The 19,123-nt window shown below is 46.2% G+C and overlaps 1 protein-coding gene across 4 annotated transcripts in view; it reads right to left on the minus strand.

Moving 5' to 3' along the window:
- The window catches only part of TBCE (tubulin folding cofactor E), a 439,454-nt gene that overhangs the window by 139,977 nt on the left and 280,354 nt on the right, over positions 1 to 19,123 (minus strand). For all 4 annotated transcript variants that reach the window (XM_063443380.1, XM_063443381.1, XM_063443379.1 and 1 more), the window contains 2 exons: positions 4,589 to 4,738; positions 909 to 1,062 (listed from right to left, as the gene is read on the minus strand). In XM_063443380.1, coding sequence (XP_063299450.1) covers positions 909 to 1,062; positions 4,589 to 4,738 — 304 coding nt within the window. The remainder of the gene's footprint in view (positions 1 to 908; positions 1,063 to 4,588; positions 4,739 to 19,123) is intronic.

The following is a 19,123-nucleotide window of genomic DNA, read 5'->3' on the forward strand; positions in this document are numbered from 1 at the left end:
TGCATTGTGCTGTGTAAAATTCCTGTGGACTTGTACTATATGGCACTCCAGTAATTTGAATGTAATATTTTCATATTGTTTGTTTAATAAATATTGTTTATCTTACCTTAACTGGTGTTGCCTTCTCTGGTTTCTCCTTCTATGGAGGAAAAAGCTGTCACTTACCCTGTCTGGAACTATAACTATCACACCTATGCTGTACTAGCCGAGCCAGATTTTTTAACACGCTCAGAAAATTGTGAGTGTGATACCTTCAGATAATATTATCCAAGTATTACCTGTGATTACTATATCATTTTTTCTGTTTTCTCATTTTCTGAGGGATAACTATACCAGACTTTGGGGTATATGTGTGCTTTTATTATATTTTATAATACATATGTATACACATTTTAAGAGGGTTGCATGTCATTGCACTTATAAATTAAGTAAGATATAACCCACTATTACAATTATGTGTTGCGCGCTGTATACTTGCTTTGCTAGCTTGTTGAGTTGCCTGGAGGGCCCCTTTAAGACGCTTTTTACCTCCTGCTCCTAATTGAACTTTAATCACACACGAGGCTCCTGCAGGCTCTAGCAAAAAATTAACAAAGCAGGAGATAAAAATATCTAAATTAAACACATTGTAGCATAAGGGAAGTTTAAAAATCAGATCTTTCTTTAGAGGATGTGTGTAAAGAGGCTGTATAAGTCACAGGCTGGGGAGGTGTGCCTAGGGCTGCATAAACAAAGTGATTTAACTCCCAAATAGTAGAGAATTGTGCAGTGAGACTGCAAGGACATGATCCATACACCAAACCCACTTAATTAAGCTACATTTATTTTGGAGTGTCCCTTTAACAAATGTACATTTTACCATTGTGTGTAATGAATACATAGTGAAACCACAATTTCAGCCTACTTACTTTCTATCAGAGATTTGTAAGTAGGGTGGTTAATACAAAACTCTTTATTTGGGTTGTTTAATTCAAGATTTTGACTTCCACCAGCCTTTAACCAATCATTCCCAAACATTTTTCTGTAGTCAAGTTCAGCACCTTTTCTCTCTTGTGGAAGGATCTGCAAACAGAAAAGTAAAGTTATTAAGGAAAAGGAGTTATGCTGCAATAAATAAAACATAATTTAAAAAAATAAATAAAAAAAAATGGCATTTGAACGTGGAAAAAATACAGCATGATTGTGAGGCCAAAACCAAAAATCAAAGTACCTAAGTTATGTTGGTTCCTGGAGTGTTCCTTTGATATTAGTTAATAAACAATTCTGCATTTTGGAGTACTTGAAGATGCTTCTGCTTGAAATGGCTGCAGGTAAAACCCCCAAAAGATTTTTTCCCCCCAAAAAATAGCACAACTTCAGTTGTTAAAGGGACACTATAGTCACCTGAACAACTACAGCTTAATGTATTTGTTCAGGTGAGATCTATAGCTCCCTGCAGGCAATCTAATGTAAACATTGTATTTTCAGAGATTGATAGGAATACCTCCAGTGGCCTTCACTCAGACGGCCACTAGAGGCACTTCCTATGATGCAGGGCCCTAAAAAAATACGTCTGACGTGTGCAGGAGAGAGAAGGCACTGTGTGCGCGCCTTCTCTCTCCAGCCTGTCAGAGAGGAGAGGGGGCGGGCAAAGACCGCGAGCTGAGCTGTCAGTCAGCTCAGCTCGCGTCCGCTCACACCGCGCACATGTGCGGTAGTGCGCTGAGGACTTCAGAGGGCAGCATGAATGCCGCCCTCTGAAGTCTGTGCGCATGTGCGGCGAAGCCGCGCATGCGCACAAGGGAGCAATGACGCTTCCAAATGGAAGCGTCTGATTGCTCCCTGCTCGCGCCCGCCTATATCGTCATTTTGACGAAATAGGGGGCGCGGCTTCTCGAGGCTCCCGGCGCTGGAACCAGGTGAGTAAACAGGGGCTGCCTGGAGAGTCCCTTTAAAGGAACACTATAGGGTCATGAACACAAACATGTATAGTGTTCTCACAGGGAAAGCAGTGGATTGGCTGAGATTGTCAAGGAGGTGAGGTGGGGGCCAAACATCATTTCCTCGTAGAGATGTGCTGAACCAATGCATCTCTATTAGAAAAGTTCAGTGTTTCCATGCAGAGTGTGGAGACGCTGAAAGTCGTTGCTGTACACTGTGCAGCACTGCCCCAGGAAGCACCTCTAGTAGCCATCAGAGTTGTGGCCACTCGAGGTGTCTCTAGGCAGTAATGTAAACACTGCCTTTTCTCTGAAAAGAAGGGTTTACAACAAAAAGCCTGCAAGGACTGGCTATACTCACAAGAACTACGTTAAGTTGTAGTTTTTCTGGTGTATGTTTGTTGTGTGTGCTTAATTATTTGTTCTCCCTTATGCAAAGGGAAGAGTGTCTACTCACCTACATTAGCTTTTGTTTTTTTTCTGTCAACTATGTACATCTCCTTTGCAAACAAGGAGCGTACACATTTAAGCTTCTGAGACAGCTAATGACCATTATGTGCATATTTTATTGGCTAAATGACTAGATGGATTGGCATCCAAAGTAAAACACTGCATTTGTTTTACAAACTGCAATATTTACAGTGCAGGGTTAAGTCTACGTCTAGTGGCTGTCAGTATGGCTGACATAACAGACCCATCCGCTGCACTGACAGTGTAAAAATGTGAAGTAGAAGCCCTCATAGGAAAGCATTGACTTACTGCTTTCCTACAGGACTTAGTGGTAGGCATACTTAGTGCAGTCGTTTAAAGATACATTGTACTTCTTTTCCTTTGGAATCGGAAGATGTACAACTGAGCCATGAGCTCAGAATTGACATAAACCAGTGGGACCCTGGTACACCTATCTACTGTCCAGAGCACTCTGGTCAGAGGTGGTCTTCATCGAAGACTTGTGGCCAAAAATCCATACCTCCAACGTAGAAAGAAGGCCATACAACCCAACTATGCATGATAACACAGATAAGTTTGTTCACTGAAGGGTTGGAGAGAGTTACAAGAACAGTTACATAGACTAGGCAAGAGCGTCTGCAAGTGACAGTGAAGCTTGATAGAGGTTCCATGTAAGTGTGGGGCTGCATTTCTAAAAAAAAAAAAAATGGACTTGGAGATCCCCAATTTTATTCTGCAGCATACAGCTTAAATCAATACAAACTATCTACAGAAAGCATGTAAAACCCAAGGTCTAGCAAGGGCCAAATAAACAAGGTTTAAGTTTATGTGGGCTGCAAAAAAACCCAAAACTTAGAAATGTAGGTTTATTTTGAAAAGTACAGTATAAAAAAAACCCAGCATCCCCATCTACTAAATCCCAGTTCCCCCCTCTAGCCAACAAGCAAACTCCACTCACATTGCCGCTGCCATTATGCGACTCCGAAGCCCGGCCTCTGGAATATCCCAAATGGCACTGTCCGCACCCTGTGCCAAAGCGGTTCCTCCCGCTACTTCTTGACACCCTGTGAAGGTGGAGCACGTTGACGTCACGTTGGAATGTAACGTGGCGTTGTGTGCCTCCGTGCACCTCCAGGTCCTCCACTGTCCAGCCGCGGCCATTGCAACACTGACAGACACACACACACACACTGACAAACACACACACACACTGACACTCACATACTACTGACAGACACACAGACAGACACTCACTCCCAGACACACTCACTCACAGATACACACACACATTTACACATTCTTGCACACACTCATATTATTGTAATTATTCCTGCAGTCCAGTGGGGATCTTCTGTCTGGAGATCTCCTTCCTACTCTTCACAGCTCCCTCGCGCACAGTTTAGTGATGCCGGAATATGGCGTCATATCCCGGCACCTGGCATCACTACAGATGGCACGTGCGAGGGAGCAGTGAGGAGCAGGAACACTAAGCTCCTTTGCTGCATCCACCGTCCCCTCCTTCCCAGCCGGGTAAATTATAGCAGAGTAGGCACCTACAATGTGGGGAAGGCAGGTGCCTACTCTGCTTAAATCACTAGGCAATTAGGCATGTACGCGCGGCTCGCCAGGCCGCAAAGCTGTCCATTGTGGACCGCGAGTTTGGCATGCTTGATCTACAGCATAAACAAAAAAAGAAGATATGGATGTGATAGTATAGACTCCAAAGAGTGCTGATATCATTACCTAGTCTGCCTGGAATTATATTAAAAAAAAAAAAAAAGCAACTGAAGCTGCCTAAATCCACAGAAGAGCTGTGGTTAGTTCTCCAACATTTTTGGAACAAAAACAAACTACCCTCAAAGTTTCTTAAATAATTTGCAAGAATAACTGATACTGTTTTAAAGGCAAAGGGTTGTCATAATAAATATTGATTTGATTTAGTTTTTTGTTTTATTTACTAATTTTTGTTAGATGACAACTATTATGGTCCAGTTTGTGTGTCACATTTTCATTTTTTTAGAACCCGTTTGTGTCTTTGAATGTCTCTGTCTGTATGTTATTGGGATTTCATGCTGATTTATTACCCACTACCAGGTCACAACCCACTAAAATAGTGCAGGTTTACTTTAGTGTATCAAATTGTTCAATAAAACTAGTAAAAAAAATAAATAAAACCATTATAATAGAGAAATGAAGAAAAGAAAAAACAAAATTAGTACCTCAGTCTTGTTTAACATTTTTAAGTTGGCTATCTTTGAAATGATGAGTTGACGGACAGTGTCTGGGTTTTTACCCCCATCCATGAATGGGTTGTTATGACAATTCAGTGACTGTAGAGTTTTCAGCTTATTCATCTCATTTATTGTGGACTACACAGTAGAAGAAACAAACAAAAGGTTAAACAGTATATAAATAAAACAGTACAGGAGCCAAATATTTAGATGTAAAACATATTAAAACTCAGAGATAGGTACTGCAGATTTAGGTATCCAAAAGGGAGAGGAAGCACGAGGGGCAGTCTGATCACTCGGGCACATCGGTCATGGACCAAGGGCCCGAGACAACCAGGGGCCGGCTGCAAAGTCAAGCTTCAGCTGGAGAGATCAGATCAGAGATCTCTCCAATTGGAAAGGCAAATGTTTAAAAAAATATCATCCATTGATAGTTTGCTGGGGTCTCTAAGGACATGCAGGGCCCCAGCAGCCTACCACACTGCAGATCGCCTCTCCCCCTGCTCTCTCTGCCAGGTCTGCTTCTTTTTGTCCCATGCGGCGCTCTGTATGATGGGAGAGGCGGGGCTAGGAAGTTATATCACTTCCAGGACTCTCCTCTCACATATAGCCCTCTCACAGCCAGCAAAGGAAAAGAGCAGCAGCCTGCCAGAGACCACAGGGAGCAGAGAGAGGTAGGAAATAAAAGGGGGGGAAGATGGTAAGAGACCACAGGGAGCAGAGAAAGGTAGAAAATAAAAAGGGGGAAATCGGGAAGATGGGGAGAGAAAACTTAATGAAAAGAAAAATAGAAGAGAGAAAAGGAATCATGGAAAGAGAATAATGTAAGACACAGTTCATGGAAGAGAAGTAGCGGGTCAATCAGAGGAAGAAAATCATGGTAAGAGGATTATATGGGGACAGCAATAGAAAGAAGAAAAAAAGTATGGGGAAGGGGTAATGGGGGCTGCTGGAAAGACAGGGGTTGAGAATTGCATGATTAAAGGACCACTATAGTGTCAGGAAAACAAACTTGTTTTCCTGACACTATATAATCCTTAAGTTCAACCATAATTTACCTCTTTTATATTAAGCTCCGGCCTCTGGAATATATATCTTTTTGTTTTTCAGGAGAAACAAGGCTTTCATTTATAAGGCATACTGTTGTACTCAATGTTGAAACATTGAACTCGTGAAACATTGCTGAACACAGACACAAGTGTTTTAAAACAGTAAAATGTATAAAATAATATCATCAGTGAAGCTACAGTTTTTTTGTGAAAAATCCAAAAAACTAATCTGAACACTTAGTTTGGCCAGGGTTTGTGACTGAGTGTCTACTAACAAGACTGGACATACCCTATTTTGAATACCCTGGGTTGCAAACTTCTGCAAATGGTCAAGATAGCGATAATTCTCAAAAAATTACATATAATAAGTGTGGGTACACTTAATATAAATTAGGTAAATCATAGTTGAACAGACATATATAGCTCAAATTTTAGGTTTTGTTTTGGTCAGTGTAGTGGAGCGCTGGTCTCTCACAGACTGTTTCCGCTGGTAGTCCAGGTGTGGCTCAGGAACCAGCAATAATCCCAGGTACAATATCCACACCGAGAGAATAATCCAGCAGCATAGTAATCACCATCAGCAATAAAATCCCATCACCTTTCCCAATCACTGGACGACACACAGCATCAGGAGTAGAACTAGAACTCAACCTTCTTTTAAAGCATTCTCCCATGCAAGGGAGGGATTTACAATAATTACCCGATACACCAATCACACATGAGTTACCTCCCACACATCTCCTCCCCTCAGTATGACACATAATCCACTTAATCATGTACATTATTTCCCCACATTTCTGGATGTACCCCAGATACCTAGAGTACACTACTAAATAGGGGATCCCCTGATCGCCCTGGTCTGGGTGAGTAACATACTCAAAAATCACCCAGATCGGACCAGGGGTTCGGGAGTTATGGAGGTTTAAAGTTATGACCGACCGCACAGGCAACAGTAGCCCAAAATAGTTCCATAGGTTTTTGCCTTGCGGTCGGTCTCTGTTCGTGGGTATAACCGGATGAAAATACCGAATGAAATAGCGGTTGCTTGCCTTCATTTGAATCCCCTTGTTCGTATGAATATTTCTACCGAACGGCGGCCCGTTCGGTAGTTTCGGCACGAATACATGGAAGTCTGGAGGTCTCAGCGGTGTTTGCCAAGTCGAGTGTCCGGTTTTAGTTCCAGACACTCAACGGCAAAACATCGATGTTCGGGAGTTTAAGATGGCCGCCGCCACGTGTTCGTTTCCCGAATGGCGGCCACCCAGAGAAAAAAGCCCATACTGCACGGATTGCCAATTACCGTTTGCAACATTGTTTTGAATGGTAATTGGAGGCACACTTCCTCCTGGGGTGGTCTGATTGTTTGGCAGTTTCACTTGTATAATAAACGGAGTGATTTTACCGAACAATCAGCCGAATGCTGCATACAAGGTGAATATACAGAATAAGCAACACACGAACACCTTTTAAAAGACACAAATTTTGTTAGACAGCTTAATGGCCTGTGCTGCATAATTTATATAGTCCGAAGTCTCTGCAATATTATTTTATATTCCTTTGGTTGGTTCTTAAAGGGCCAGTAGTGACGTACAAAAATCCCCTTAAAGGACCACTATAGTGCCTGTGGCAAACCTAGCCACTTCTGAACTATAATATGGGAAGGTTGTCTGTAGGCTGTACTGTGTGCCGTGTATACTTGCTGTGTGTATGTTATGCTATAGTGATTCGCATGCTGGCAGCCGTAAGCTACCAGCATACAAGTACTTCGTTCGGCGAACAGCGGCGATCTAAGCCGTTCGCCGAACGAATACGGGCCCCCTGGTAGATCACACATTTAGGGTCGTGTGGCACTTGTTAACCGATTGCAACAATGTTGCAATCGGTAATTATAGACTATCCTGGGTGGCCGTCATTCGACTACCGACCATGCGGCGGTCGGCCATCTTGGATTCGTCTATTTCGCAGCGGTGTTTGGTCGTCGAGTGCTACTAAAAACGGCTACTCGATGATGCGAACACCGCTGCACTTCCAGGCCATTCGGGAGCCCGGTTTTCGGTAGAATCGTTCCCCTAAATACATTCGACAGATTGAGGGGAACTTCTATGCAAAACTGTATTTGTGCGGCGTTCGGTCATTTCAGCGGGGATCTGAGCGGTATTCTCACAAAAGGTGCGCTCAGACCCCAGCTATCTACCGAACGTTCGGTCATCTCAATGTACCGAATATTGTGTAAAATATATATTTTAAAGTAAATTGTCGGTTCTGCTGCACGAGGGGATAATCCACTTAATCGTCCATTTTAGTGGGAGTATCCCTCTCGTGCAGCAATGCCTGTTGGGAGAAGAACAATGCATGTTGGGAGAAATCCCCTGAATTATCTGTACGGAAACCCCTTGCATGGGGAACTGCTTAAATATGCCAGCTTGTGAATAAAGCGAGTTAGTTGACTCCCAAACTGTGTTTCGTCCGGTTATTGGGAGGATTTGGGGACTTGCCTTACTTTTCAGCGCTGACTGTGGATTTACCTGTGGAACCAGCGGAGATCGTGGTCTCTAATACTGCCCTCCGCTACAATTGGTGGCAAGCGACGGGATCCGACCTTACAGCCGAAAAGCGCAATTCGTGCAAATTGCAACTGCCGAATGAGAAAAGGGAATGGCAAGCAGAATTCAACGAAAGAACCGACTACCGAAGTGAATGGAGACGGATTATTCTAAACTAAAGAGACAGACGTTAAAGGAACTACTGGAAGCCAGGGGTAAAGTAGCCAGCAGCAAACCCAAGGCTGTACTAATTGCCGAGCTGATGGAGGGAGACCAAGCCCGCAGCGCTACACCCCCAGCAGTCATGGAAGAAACTCTCTACGAGAGAGAAATGAGGACCAGGCTGGCATTTCTACCACAGCCTATATCAGTGGACATGTTGAACCTAATAATGCCCACAACGGAGTCATCCCACAGCCAGGTAAAACCCAAAATTCCTTATCAAGCATTTAAAGTATTCTGCGAGGAGAAGGAGGAAATCGATGGGTTTTTACAAGATTTTGAGAGGCTGTGTGATTTACATGACTTAGCACGGGCAACGTGGGTCCCCCTGCTGGCAAGTAGACTGGCAGGGCGGGCAGCTGACGCATACCGCGCTTTACCCAGCAAGGACAGCAAGGACTATGAGAAAGTGAAACGAGCGATATTAGAAAGGTATGCCATCACCCCAGAGGCATACCGGCGGAAATTTAGAAACCTGAAGAAACCAGATAAAGACTCACATGCCGAGTGGGCACACAAGCTGGACCAAACATCCCAAGGGTGGATACAAGCGAGCCAAGCCACTACCATGGAAGGATTGCGGCAGTTGATGCTGCTAGAGCAATTCTTCGACGGGTTGGCTCCAGTGACCCAAGAATGGGTGCGAGACAGGAAGCCTCTCACCCTAACCGAGGCGGCACAATTAGCCGACCAGCATTTTGATGCAAGACGGCATCAGATAACCCTCTCCAAGAGTTACCCGCGACCCACAGGGTCACCCAGCGTTCCTATTGCCCCGGTTCCCACTACAACCCCTTTTCGCACGGCCCCAGGGAATATACCACCAGCCTCCCGGTACAATGGACGTGCCAATATCCAGTGCCACTCTTGCAAACAGTGGGGGCATATAGTCCGGGAATGCACCCAAAATCGGGGCAGACCCACCTGGAACCAAACCCGACCGAATCCTGCACCAAGGGCTGCAGCCCATTATTATCAGCGGGAACCAGCGGCCCAAGAGATGTGGAGTGTTCAACCCGAGGAACCACTAGGGGTATTACACGAGGTGATGTCGGTCAGAGCAACTTACAACAGGCAGCATCATCACCAGCTGGTGACGCTGGAGGGGAAAGAAGTACAAGGGCTCCGAGATTCCGGAGCCACGCTCACCTTGATCGCACCCCACCTAGTCTCCGGGTCCGCTCACACTGGTGGATCAGTGGCCGTGAGGGTGGCAGGGGGAGCAGTGTACCGTTTGCCCACTGCTAAAGTACATTTGGATTGGGGTGTGGGAGAGGGGGTTGTGGAAGTAGGTCTCATGCAAAACCTACCTGCGGATGTGGTACTGGGGAATGACTTGGGCCAGATGACATCTGCTTTTGTCCCACAGGCTCCCTACCAAGAAGCCCATCCAGTCACCACCCGGCAACAGGCCCGCACCACGGCTCCACCTACACACTTTGAGGCTCAGGTAAGAGACCAAGACCCTCACCCGACACGTATGTCCTGGGATACCCCAGCTAAGTTTGAAGCCGAGGTAAAGGCAGATCCCACATTACAGGTGTACAGAGACAGGGTACACACTAACCAAGCGGGGACAGAGGGGGAGCGGTATACTTGGGAGAAGGGGCTAGTATACCGCATTGCAGAACGGGGAGTGGGAGGGTCCGTCACAGTGACCACCAAACAGTTAGTGGTTCCCCAGAAGTACCGTCCCGAGCTACTTAGGATTGCTCACGATATTCCCTTATCTGGACATCTAGGAATGACTCGTACCCGATATAGGTTAACTCATGCATTTTTCTGGCCAGGGATTTCTAAAGATGTAAGACAATACTGCACCTCCTGTGATATATGTCAGTGAGTAGGCAAGCGAGGTGACCGTCACAAAGCTAAATTATGTCCCCTCCCGATTATTTCAGAACCTTTCAGTAGGGTGGCCGTTGACATAGTGGGGCCATTACCCAAACCCAGTCCCTCCGGTAAACGGTTCATCTTGACAGTAGTGGACTATGCCACCCGATACCCCGAGGCCGTAGCTCTCTCGAATATCCATGCCGAGACAGTGGCCGAGGCATTAATGAAAATATTCTCCCGGGTGGGGTTTCCCCAAGAAATAATATCCGATAGGGGCACCCAATTCACCGCCGAGGTCACCCAGCAACTATGGAAAATATGTGGCATTAGGCCGATAGTAAATTCTGCATACCACCCCCAGTCCAATGGCTTATGCGAGAGATTTAACGGTACGCTGAAACAGATGCTCCGTACGTTCGGAGAGGCCCACAGAGACTGGGAACGTTTTCTGCCCCATTTACTCTTCGCCTATAGAGAAGTACCCCAAGAGTCCACAGGATTTTCCCCTTTTGAATTGCTGTTTGGGAGAAGGGTACGGGGACCATTAGACCTCATTAGAGAGCATTGGGAGGGAGAGAGTAGCCCAGATGGAACCCCTATTGTATCGTACGTACTGGAATTCCGGGACCGTCTGGAGGCGCTGACTCAGGAAGTGCGCACCAACCTCCAGGCGGCCCAACAACGCCAGCGCCGTTGGTACGATAGGGGAGCCAGAGACCGCAGCTTTCAGGTAGGGCAGAAGGTTTTGATTTTAAAACCTGTCCGCACAGACAAGCTGCAGGCCATCTGGCAAGGCCCATACCAGGTGGTGGAACAGAAGTGTGACACCACCTACGTGATTGGCCCCTGCTCAGGGGTAGGGAAGAGACGCATGCTCCATGTGAACATGCTCAAACCCTACCATGAGAGGATAGAGGACGTGGCGGTGATATGCGCCTCAGCCTCGGAGGATCAGGAGAATTTGCCCCTACCTGACCTGTTGGAACAGGAAGAACAGACCAAGCCCTCCAAGGGGGTTCAGCTGGGGGAGCGGCTAAGCCCGCAGGAGCGTGCCCAGGTACAAGAGCTGATCGTAGCTAAAGGGGCTACCTTCTCCAATTTGCCTGGGTACACTCCGCTAGCCACCCACCGAGTTAAAACCCCGGGACAGCTACCCATGCGGCAGACTCCGTACCGCGTCCCTGAAGCAGTCAGGACCCACATGGAAAAGGAAATAGCGGAGATGTTGCAGCTAGGGGTTATCGAGCATTCCGATAGCCCCTGGGCATCGCCGGTAGTGCTGGTACCCAAAAAGGACGGCACGACACGTTTCTGTGTCGACTACCGGAGGCTAAATGACAAAACGGTGTCTGATGCCTATCCGATGCCCCGGATAGACGAGCTGCTGGATAAGATGGCACAGGGCCAGTATCTCACTACCATAGATTTATGTAAGGGATACTGGCAGATTCCACTAGCCGAGGATGCCATCCCTAAGTCGGCGTTTGTCACCCCGTTTGGCTTGTATCAATTTTGAGTCATGCCATTCGGGATGAAAAACGCTCCGGCGACGTTTCAGCGGATGGTAGATCGGTTACTGGACGGATTCCAGGAATACGCCTGTGCCTACTTAGACGATATAGCTATATTCAGTCAGACCTGGGCAGAGCACCTACAACACATAGGGGCCATACTAGATCGCATTGGAGAGGCAGGGTTGACGCTGAAACCCAGTAAGTGCCATATAGGGATGGCAGAGGTGCAGTACTTGGGCCACCGGGTGGGAAGCGGGCAACAGAAACCCGAACCAGCTAAAGTGGAAGCGGTAGCTAAATGGCCGACCCCTAGGACGAAAACCCAGGTGTTAGCATTTCTGGGTACCGCCGGGTACTATAGAAAGTTTGTGCCCAATTATAGCGCCCTGGCCAAACCCCTGACTGACTTGACCCGTAAGAATCTTCCTCGACAGGTTGTCTGGGCCCCAGAGTGTGAACAGGCATTCCAACAACTAAAAACTGCACTAACTAATGCTCCTGTACTTGCTGCTCCTGATCCAACTAAACGATTTCTTGTCCACACAGACGCTTCAATGTTTGGATTGGGGGCAGTGCTGAGCCAAGTTGGAACTGATGGCGGCGAACATCCCGTAGCTTACTTGAGCCGAAAGTTATTGCCACGAGAAGTAAGCTACGCCGCCATTGAGAAGGAGTGCCTGGCCGTGGTGTGGGCCCTTAAGAAATTACAGCCGTACTTATATGGACAACCTTTCTCCTTACTCACAGATCACAACCCGTTGGTGTGGCTTAACCGTGAAGCTGGGGATAACGCCCGGCTGCTGCGCTGGAGTTTGGCGCTGCAGCCCTTCGACTTTACAATACACTATCGCCCAGGGAAACAAAACGGTAACGCCGACGGGTTATCCAGACAGACTGAACTTGAAAAGTGATCTGTGAGTACTTTCCCGGACCTCCCCAAGCCGATCCGTTGGGATCAGACTGTGTATGCCGGCTTGGTTCTGGGGGAGCATTGTGGCAAACCTAGCCACTTCTGAACTATAATATGGGAAGGTTGTCTGTAGGCTGTACTGTGTACCGTGTATACTTGCTGTGTGTATGTTATGCTATAGTGATTCGCATGCTGGCAGCCGTAAGCTACCAGCATACAAGTACTACGTTCGGCGAACAGCGGCGATCTAAGCCGTTCGCCGAACTAATACGGGCCCCCTGGTAGATCACACATTTAGGGTCGTGTGGCACTTGTTAACCGATTGCAACAATGTTGCAATCGGTAATTATAGACTATCCTGGGTGGCCGTCGTTCGACTACCGACCATGCGGCGGTCGGCCATCTTGGATTCGTCTATTTCGCAGCGGTGTTTGGTCGTCGAGTGCCTGGAACTAAAAACGGCTACTCGATGATGCGAACACCGCTGCACTTCCAGGCCATTCGGGAGCCCGGTTTTCGGTAGAATCGTTCCCCTAAATACATTCGACAGATTGAGGGGAACTTCTATGCAAAACTGTATTTGTGCGGCGTTCGGTCATTTCAGCTGGGATCTGAGCGGTATTCTCACAAAAGGTGCGCTCAGACCCCAGCTATCTACCGAACGTTCGGTCATCTCAATGTACCGAATATTGTGTAAAATATATATTTTAAAGTAAATTGTCGGTTCTGCTGCATGAGGGGATAATCCACTTAATCGTCCATTTTAGTCGGAGTATCCCTCTTGTGCAGCAATGCCTGTTGGGAGAAGAACAATGCATGTTGGGAGAAATCCCCTGAATTATCTGTACGGAAACCCCTTGCATGGGGAACTGCTTAAATATGCCAGCTTGTGAATAAAGCGAGTTAGTTGACTCCCAAACTGTGTTTCGTCCGGTTATTGGGAGGATTTGGGGACTTGCCTTACTTTTCAGCGCTGACTGTGGATTTACCTGTGGAACAAGCGGAGATCGTGGTCTCTAATACTGCCCTCCGCTACAGTGCCCCCACCCTCAGGGACCCCCTCCCGCCAGGCTCTGGGGAGAGTAAAGGGTTAAAACTTACCTTTATACCAGCGCCGGGCGGGGAGCTCTCCTCCTCCTCTCCGTCTCCGATCCTCCCTTTCGGCTGAATGCGCATGCGCGGCAAGAGCTGCGCGCGCATTCAGCCGGTCTCATAGGAAAGCATTTACAATGCTTTCCTATGGACGCTTGCGTGCTCTCACTGTGATTTTCACAGTGAGAATCACGCAAGCGCCTCTAGCGGCTGTCAGTGAGACAGCCACTAGAGGATTTGGAGGCTGGATTAACCCTATTATAAACATAGCAGCTTCTCTGAAACTGCTATGTTTATAAAAAAAAAGGGTTAATCCTAGAGGGACCTGGCACCCAGACCACTTCATTAAGCTGAAGTGGTCTGGGTGCCTAGAGTGCTCCTTTAAGCCCAGTCAATGTGTTTAAAGGGTCCCATCTTCCCGGGACCATAATCACTGGGCAGGAGGCGAGCAAGCAGTTCCCTCCAGGAACAGCTCAACAGGTTTTATTTTGTTATCGATATCTTATGATTACAATATCTCATATTCATATCCTGCAAAATAGGGGCATCTACCTGGTCAGACCACAACCCAGTACTACTGACTGTAACAGACCACTACAATTACCAAAACCGCAGTCCCTGGAGACTAAATGAACAACTCTCACGCGACCACCACTTCACACAATCTGTACAGATCTGTGCAGGCATACTTTGAGGCCAACAACACTGACAACATCTCCCCACAGGACAGGTACAGGGCCTAGTCCACTACAGTCAGAAGTTGTACAATTGCCTTTGTCCTTAAGGGGTTAAAGCCCTCTACATATACAGGCAACATTTTGTTTAGCAGAAAATTTGTATACTTATAGCAAAGGTATTATTTATTATACATTATAAAATCAAAATGCTAATTATTGCATATGAATGAGATTTTTTCAATTTGACAATTTTTACTTTGTCATAAGTCCTATCAGGGGGTTACAGAAAAAAAAGGGGAGAGGGAATTCAAATGTGACACAATATATGTTGCTGTTAGTTACATACTAGGTTAAGGTGGTACAATTGCTTCCATATGCTCCATATGAACGCTAATCTGTACAATGTTGCATTTGTGACAATCGTGACATGAGAGCATAGTTTAACCCCTTAAGGACACATGACGTGTGTGACACGTCATGATTCCCTTTTATTCCAGAAGTTTGGTCCTTAAGGGGTTAAGGTTGTCGATGCACGTCCATCATATGTATACAGTAGGGATATTGTTGTATGTCCTCTTTCGGCTGACCTCATTTGCGTGTCTGTGTTGACCGTTTGTTATTTGCTGCCACTTGGCAGTTTTTGTTATTTTATAAATTAGTTGGGGTACGGATGAGGGAAAGGGTTAGGGTTAGGGGTTAACAACTTTGTTGTTAACTTTGTTATCCTGTAGTTACTGTGCCTCTGGCAGCCCCTTGCCCACATTCATGGGTAAACCTTGTGTTGTTGTATATAATTGACATGGGGTTGAGATGGATTTATGTGGTACTTTGAGTCTGCAAGTATTTTGTCCACATCGCTTTCGCTGTGGTGTTGTTCATCCAAGTTTGTTTTGGTTCCACACTATCTCCTCGTAGTCGAGCGTAGTGGTGATCATCGTGACTGTCTCCGGAATGGGAGTCAGCTGGGTTTTCCATTTTCTAGCTAATAGTAAAGATGCTGAGGTGAGCATGAGGAATATTAGTTTGGTTATGTATTTAGGCATGCTGTGGGCATTAATTTGAGCAGAAGGGTTTCTATCTTATGTTCGAGTATGCACCCTTTAACTTTCCCTATTAGGTCTCATTTGTTTACAGTATGTCAGTGCTGCCTCGCATGTCCACCAGATGTGGAGCATCGTCCCTTCATGTGTCAAGCACCTTCAGCATCTGTTGCTAGTGTTGGGGTATATTACTTTTAGTTTTGATGGAACAAGGTACCATCTCTATATCAACTTTCGTGAAGCTTCTAAGTGGGATGCGCAAGTAGTGAGGCCTTTGTGGGTGGTGTATGTGTTATCCCATTCATCTTGTGTCAGTGTTTTGCCCAAGTCTGCGTGCCATTCGGTCATAAAACGCCAAGGGGTTCTACCTCAGTTGAGTTGGTTCGTTTGTAACACACCAATATTGTTTTCCGGGTTGGCATGTGCTGTAGGCACATTTTCTCAAAAGGAGTGAAGGAGGTACGACTGTGATAAGGATATTTGTAGTGAGCAGAACATATATAGGATCTTTGGCAGAATTGTCATTTTGATGGCCACAATTCGGCCCATCCATGACAAAAATGTATTCTGCCATGTTTGTAATGTGGTTTACACTTATTTAAGAAGTTTGGTATAATTAGCAGCGAACAGGTCGCTGATCTTTTTTGTTAATCTAATCCCTAGGAATGTTAGGTAGTCATCTCTCCAGTCGTACTTGAATGCAAGTTTATATCTGTCAACGTCTGTTTTGGGTGTATTGACGCACATAGCTTGCGTCTTGGTCAGGTTTAGTTGGTAATAGGATTGTTTGCTGTATTCTTGTATCGTATTGTGTAAGTTCAGGAGTGATATTGTCGGGTTGGATAAAGTGGAGGAGGATGTCGTCTGCAAATAAATTTAGCTTGTACTCTCAGTCACCTATTGTGATTCCCTGGATGTCCGGGTTATTGCGAATTGCTATTGCTAAGGGTTCTAGCGCCAGTACGTATAGCAATGGAGAAAGGGGGGGATCCCTGACGTGTGCCATTTGTGATTTGGAATGCTGCTGAGCTGAAGCCTGAGTTCAGAACTGTGGTTGAAGGGTGCTGTATAGGGCCCTGACCATGTTCAGAAAAGTGGGTGGGAAGCCGTTTCGGGCCAGTACTGCATGTAAAAAGCTCCAGTTTAGACGATCAAACGCTTTTTCTGTGTCAAGGGAAAGCAATGTGCTCTGTTGTTTAGTTTGATTGAGGTAGTGGAGGATATCCAGCACCTTGCGTTAGTTGTCTGTGCCCTGTCTGCCTGTCCCGAATCCAACTTGGTCTGTGGAGATCAAGCTTGGCAGTATTCCTTTGAGTCTTTCCGCGTATATTTTGGCATACAGTTTTGCATCTGCATTTAGCAAGGAAATAGGTCGAACGTTTGGGCAAAGTGTCGGTGGCTTCCCAGGTTTGGGGAGGGTGATGATGTGTGCAGATAAGAATTTGTATTGTGCCTTGTTGAGTGGCATGATTGAAGGACTTTTTCATGTGTGGGCCTAACGTGGATTTAAAGGTAGCGTAATGTATATTAGTCAGGTCGTCGGGGCCCGGGGCTTTCCCTTTAGGCATTGTCTTGATCAGTTTTATGACCTTGTGTGTTGTGATGGGACTTGTTAGGTGGGTGACTTGGACAGCTTGTAGTGTAGGTAAGTTTAATTTGTTTAAATAACTGTTGATTGCATCTGTGGTTGGTTGGTGAACCTTCTTGTTATCCTTTAGGTTATAGAGAGAGCTGTAATAGTCTGCAAACTCGTTGCAAATTTGTGTGGGAGAAGGGAGATAATAGGTATTGATTTTTTAAATCTGGACTGCTGATCCCTTAGTCTTTGGGCCATCACTTTGCTGGCTCTGTTTCCCAGGACAAAAGTGGTAGCTTTCAATCTATTGATAGCATAGCTAGCCTTCTGGAAATTTGTCGTGTTGACTTGTTGTTGAATAGCTGCAATGGATAGTTGTGTCTCTTTAGAGGGGTTGAGCAGATTGGTTCTGTGCAAGTCATGTAGCTTTTGTAAGTTCTGAATGTGTGACGTGTGGTGTTTCTTATTAAGGTAGGTTGCTCTGCAAATCAGGAGACCTTGTGTGCGATCCACAGGTGTTAATGGGGAGATGTTGTCAGTGTTGTTGGCCTCAAAGTATGCCTGCACAGATCTGTACAGATTGTGTGAAGTGGTGGTCGCGTGAGAGTTGTTCATTTAGTCTCCAGGGACTGCGGTTTTGGTAATTGTAGTGGTCTGTTACAGTCAGTAGTACTGGGTTGTGGTCTGACCAGGTAGATGCCCCTATTTCGCAGGATATGAATATGAGATATTGTAATCATAAGATATCGATAACAAAATAAAATGTAGGTAATATTCATGCTCATAAAGGGGGAAATGAAAATGACTATATGTGCATAATATTCAGTATGGACATTTTTCTTTGTGGGCATTTATGACAGTGTGATTTTCCTGTGTGCAATTTTCATGTGGACCTTTTTCTGGTCATCAAGAAATGCACAGTGAATCAAATATTAATTTCTATAAATGTGAAGACTAAGCTATCCACAGCGGTTTGATTTAAGCATAGAAATTCATTAGGGGGGGGGGGGGGCGTGGCCGATCGAGAGAGTGTGAGGCTCAGTACCAGAAACGTGATAACCACAATTTTGGCCGAAAAAAACAAGACTTACCCGACAGAAACTTCAACCACCACCAGACGATACAATGGGACGCAAGAACAAAAAGACTCAACGCCCAGAGACACTTCGCCTACAAGATATCCGGCTCTCCTTTGAAAGGCCTGTGCCGCGTTCGCAAAACCAAGATGGCGCCTGAGGCCAGAAGAGAACAGGAGATGTTGGATGACTCCTCTGGGGAGGAAGAGCCTCTTACGCCACGACAATCGAGCAGGGAGTCCAACTCATCGGAGTCGGATGAGGATTCAGCCCCCTCCACGAAGGGGGATATAAAGAAACTCCTGCTGGACCTCAGAAGAGTATGGAAAGAGGACCTTCAGGTGGTCCAAGCCGAGGTGGGGATAGTCCACAATAAAGTTCGAGCTATGGAGGTGAATGAGGTTGCCAGGGACACCCAACTACAAGAGGCCAAGACACAAATGGAAGGCCTGGCCTCGAAAGTACAGAGGCTAAACCGCACAGTGACAGTGCTGGAAACATGCCACAGGTGCATGAACATTCGCCTCAGGGGGATTCCTGAGGCAATTAGAAACGAGCGGCTACTACAATTCACACAGAGCCTTATAGACACACTAGGAATCAGAGGAAGGTCTACCCCACCACAGATCACCTCGGTGTTCAAAGTCCGCAAATCCTCAGCGGCACAGGAAGGAGCTACCAGGGACGTCATAGCGGTGACACGTGATGTGACAGTCAGAAATGCGATCATGAACTTCTCCAGAACACAAGGGACTATAACCTTTGAGGGATGTAAATTGGCCATATATGGAGACATTCCGTTCTCAGTGCTGGTGGAAAAACTAAAATTGGCACCTGTAGCCAGGAAACTCAGAGACTGCTCTATAAAATATCGCTGGGGAATGGAAGGATCCCTAGAGTTGACCGTTGGTGACACATCCCAGACCCTGACTTCGGCAGAGGATCCTGAGGCGTTTTACTAACACCTTGGCCTGCATCCCCAGACTCC

The sequence above is a fragment of the Pelobates fuscus genome, chromosome 2 (assembly GCF_036172605.1).
Source record: "Pelobates fuscus isolate aPelFus1 chromosome 2, aPelFus1.pri, whole genome shotgun sequence".
NCBI classification, from domain to species: domain Eukaryota; kingdom Metazoa; phylum Chordata; class Amphibia; order Anura; family Pelobatidae; genus Pelobates; species Pelobates fuscus.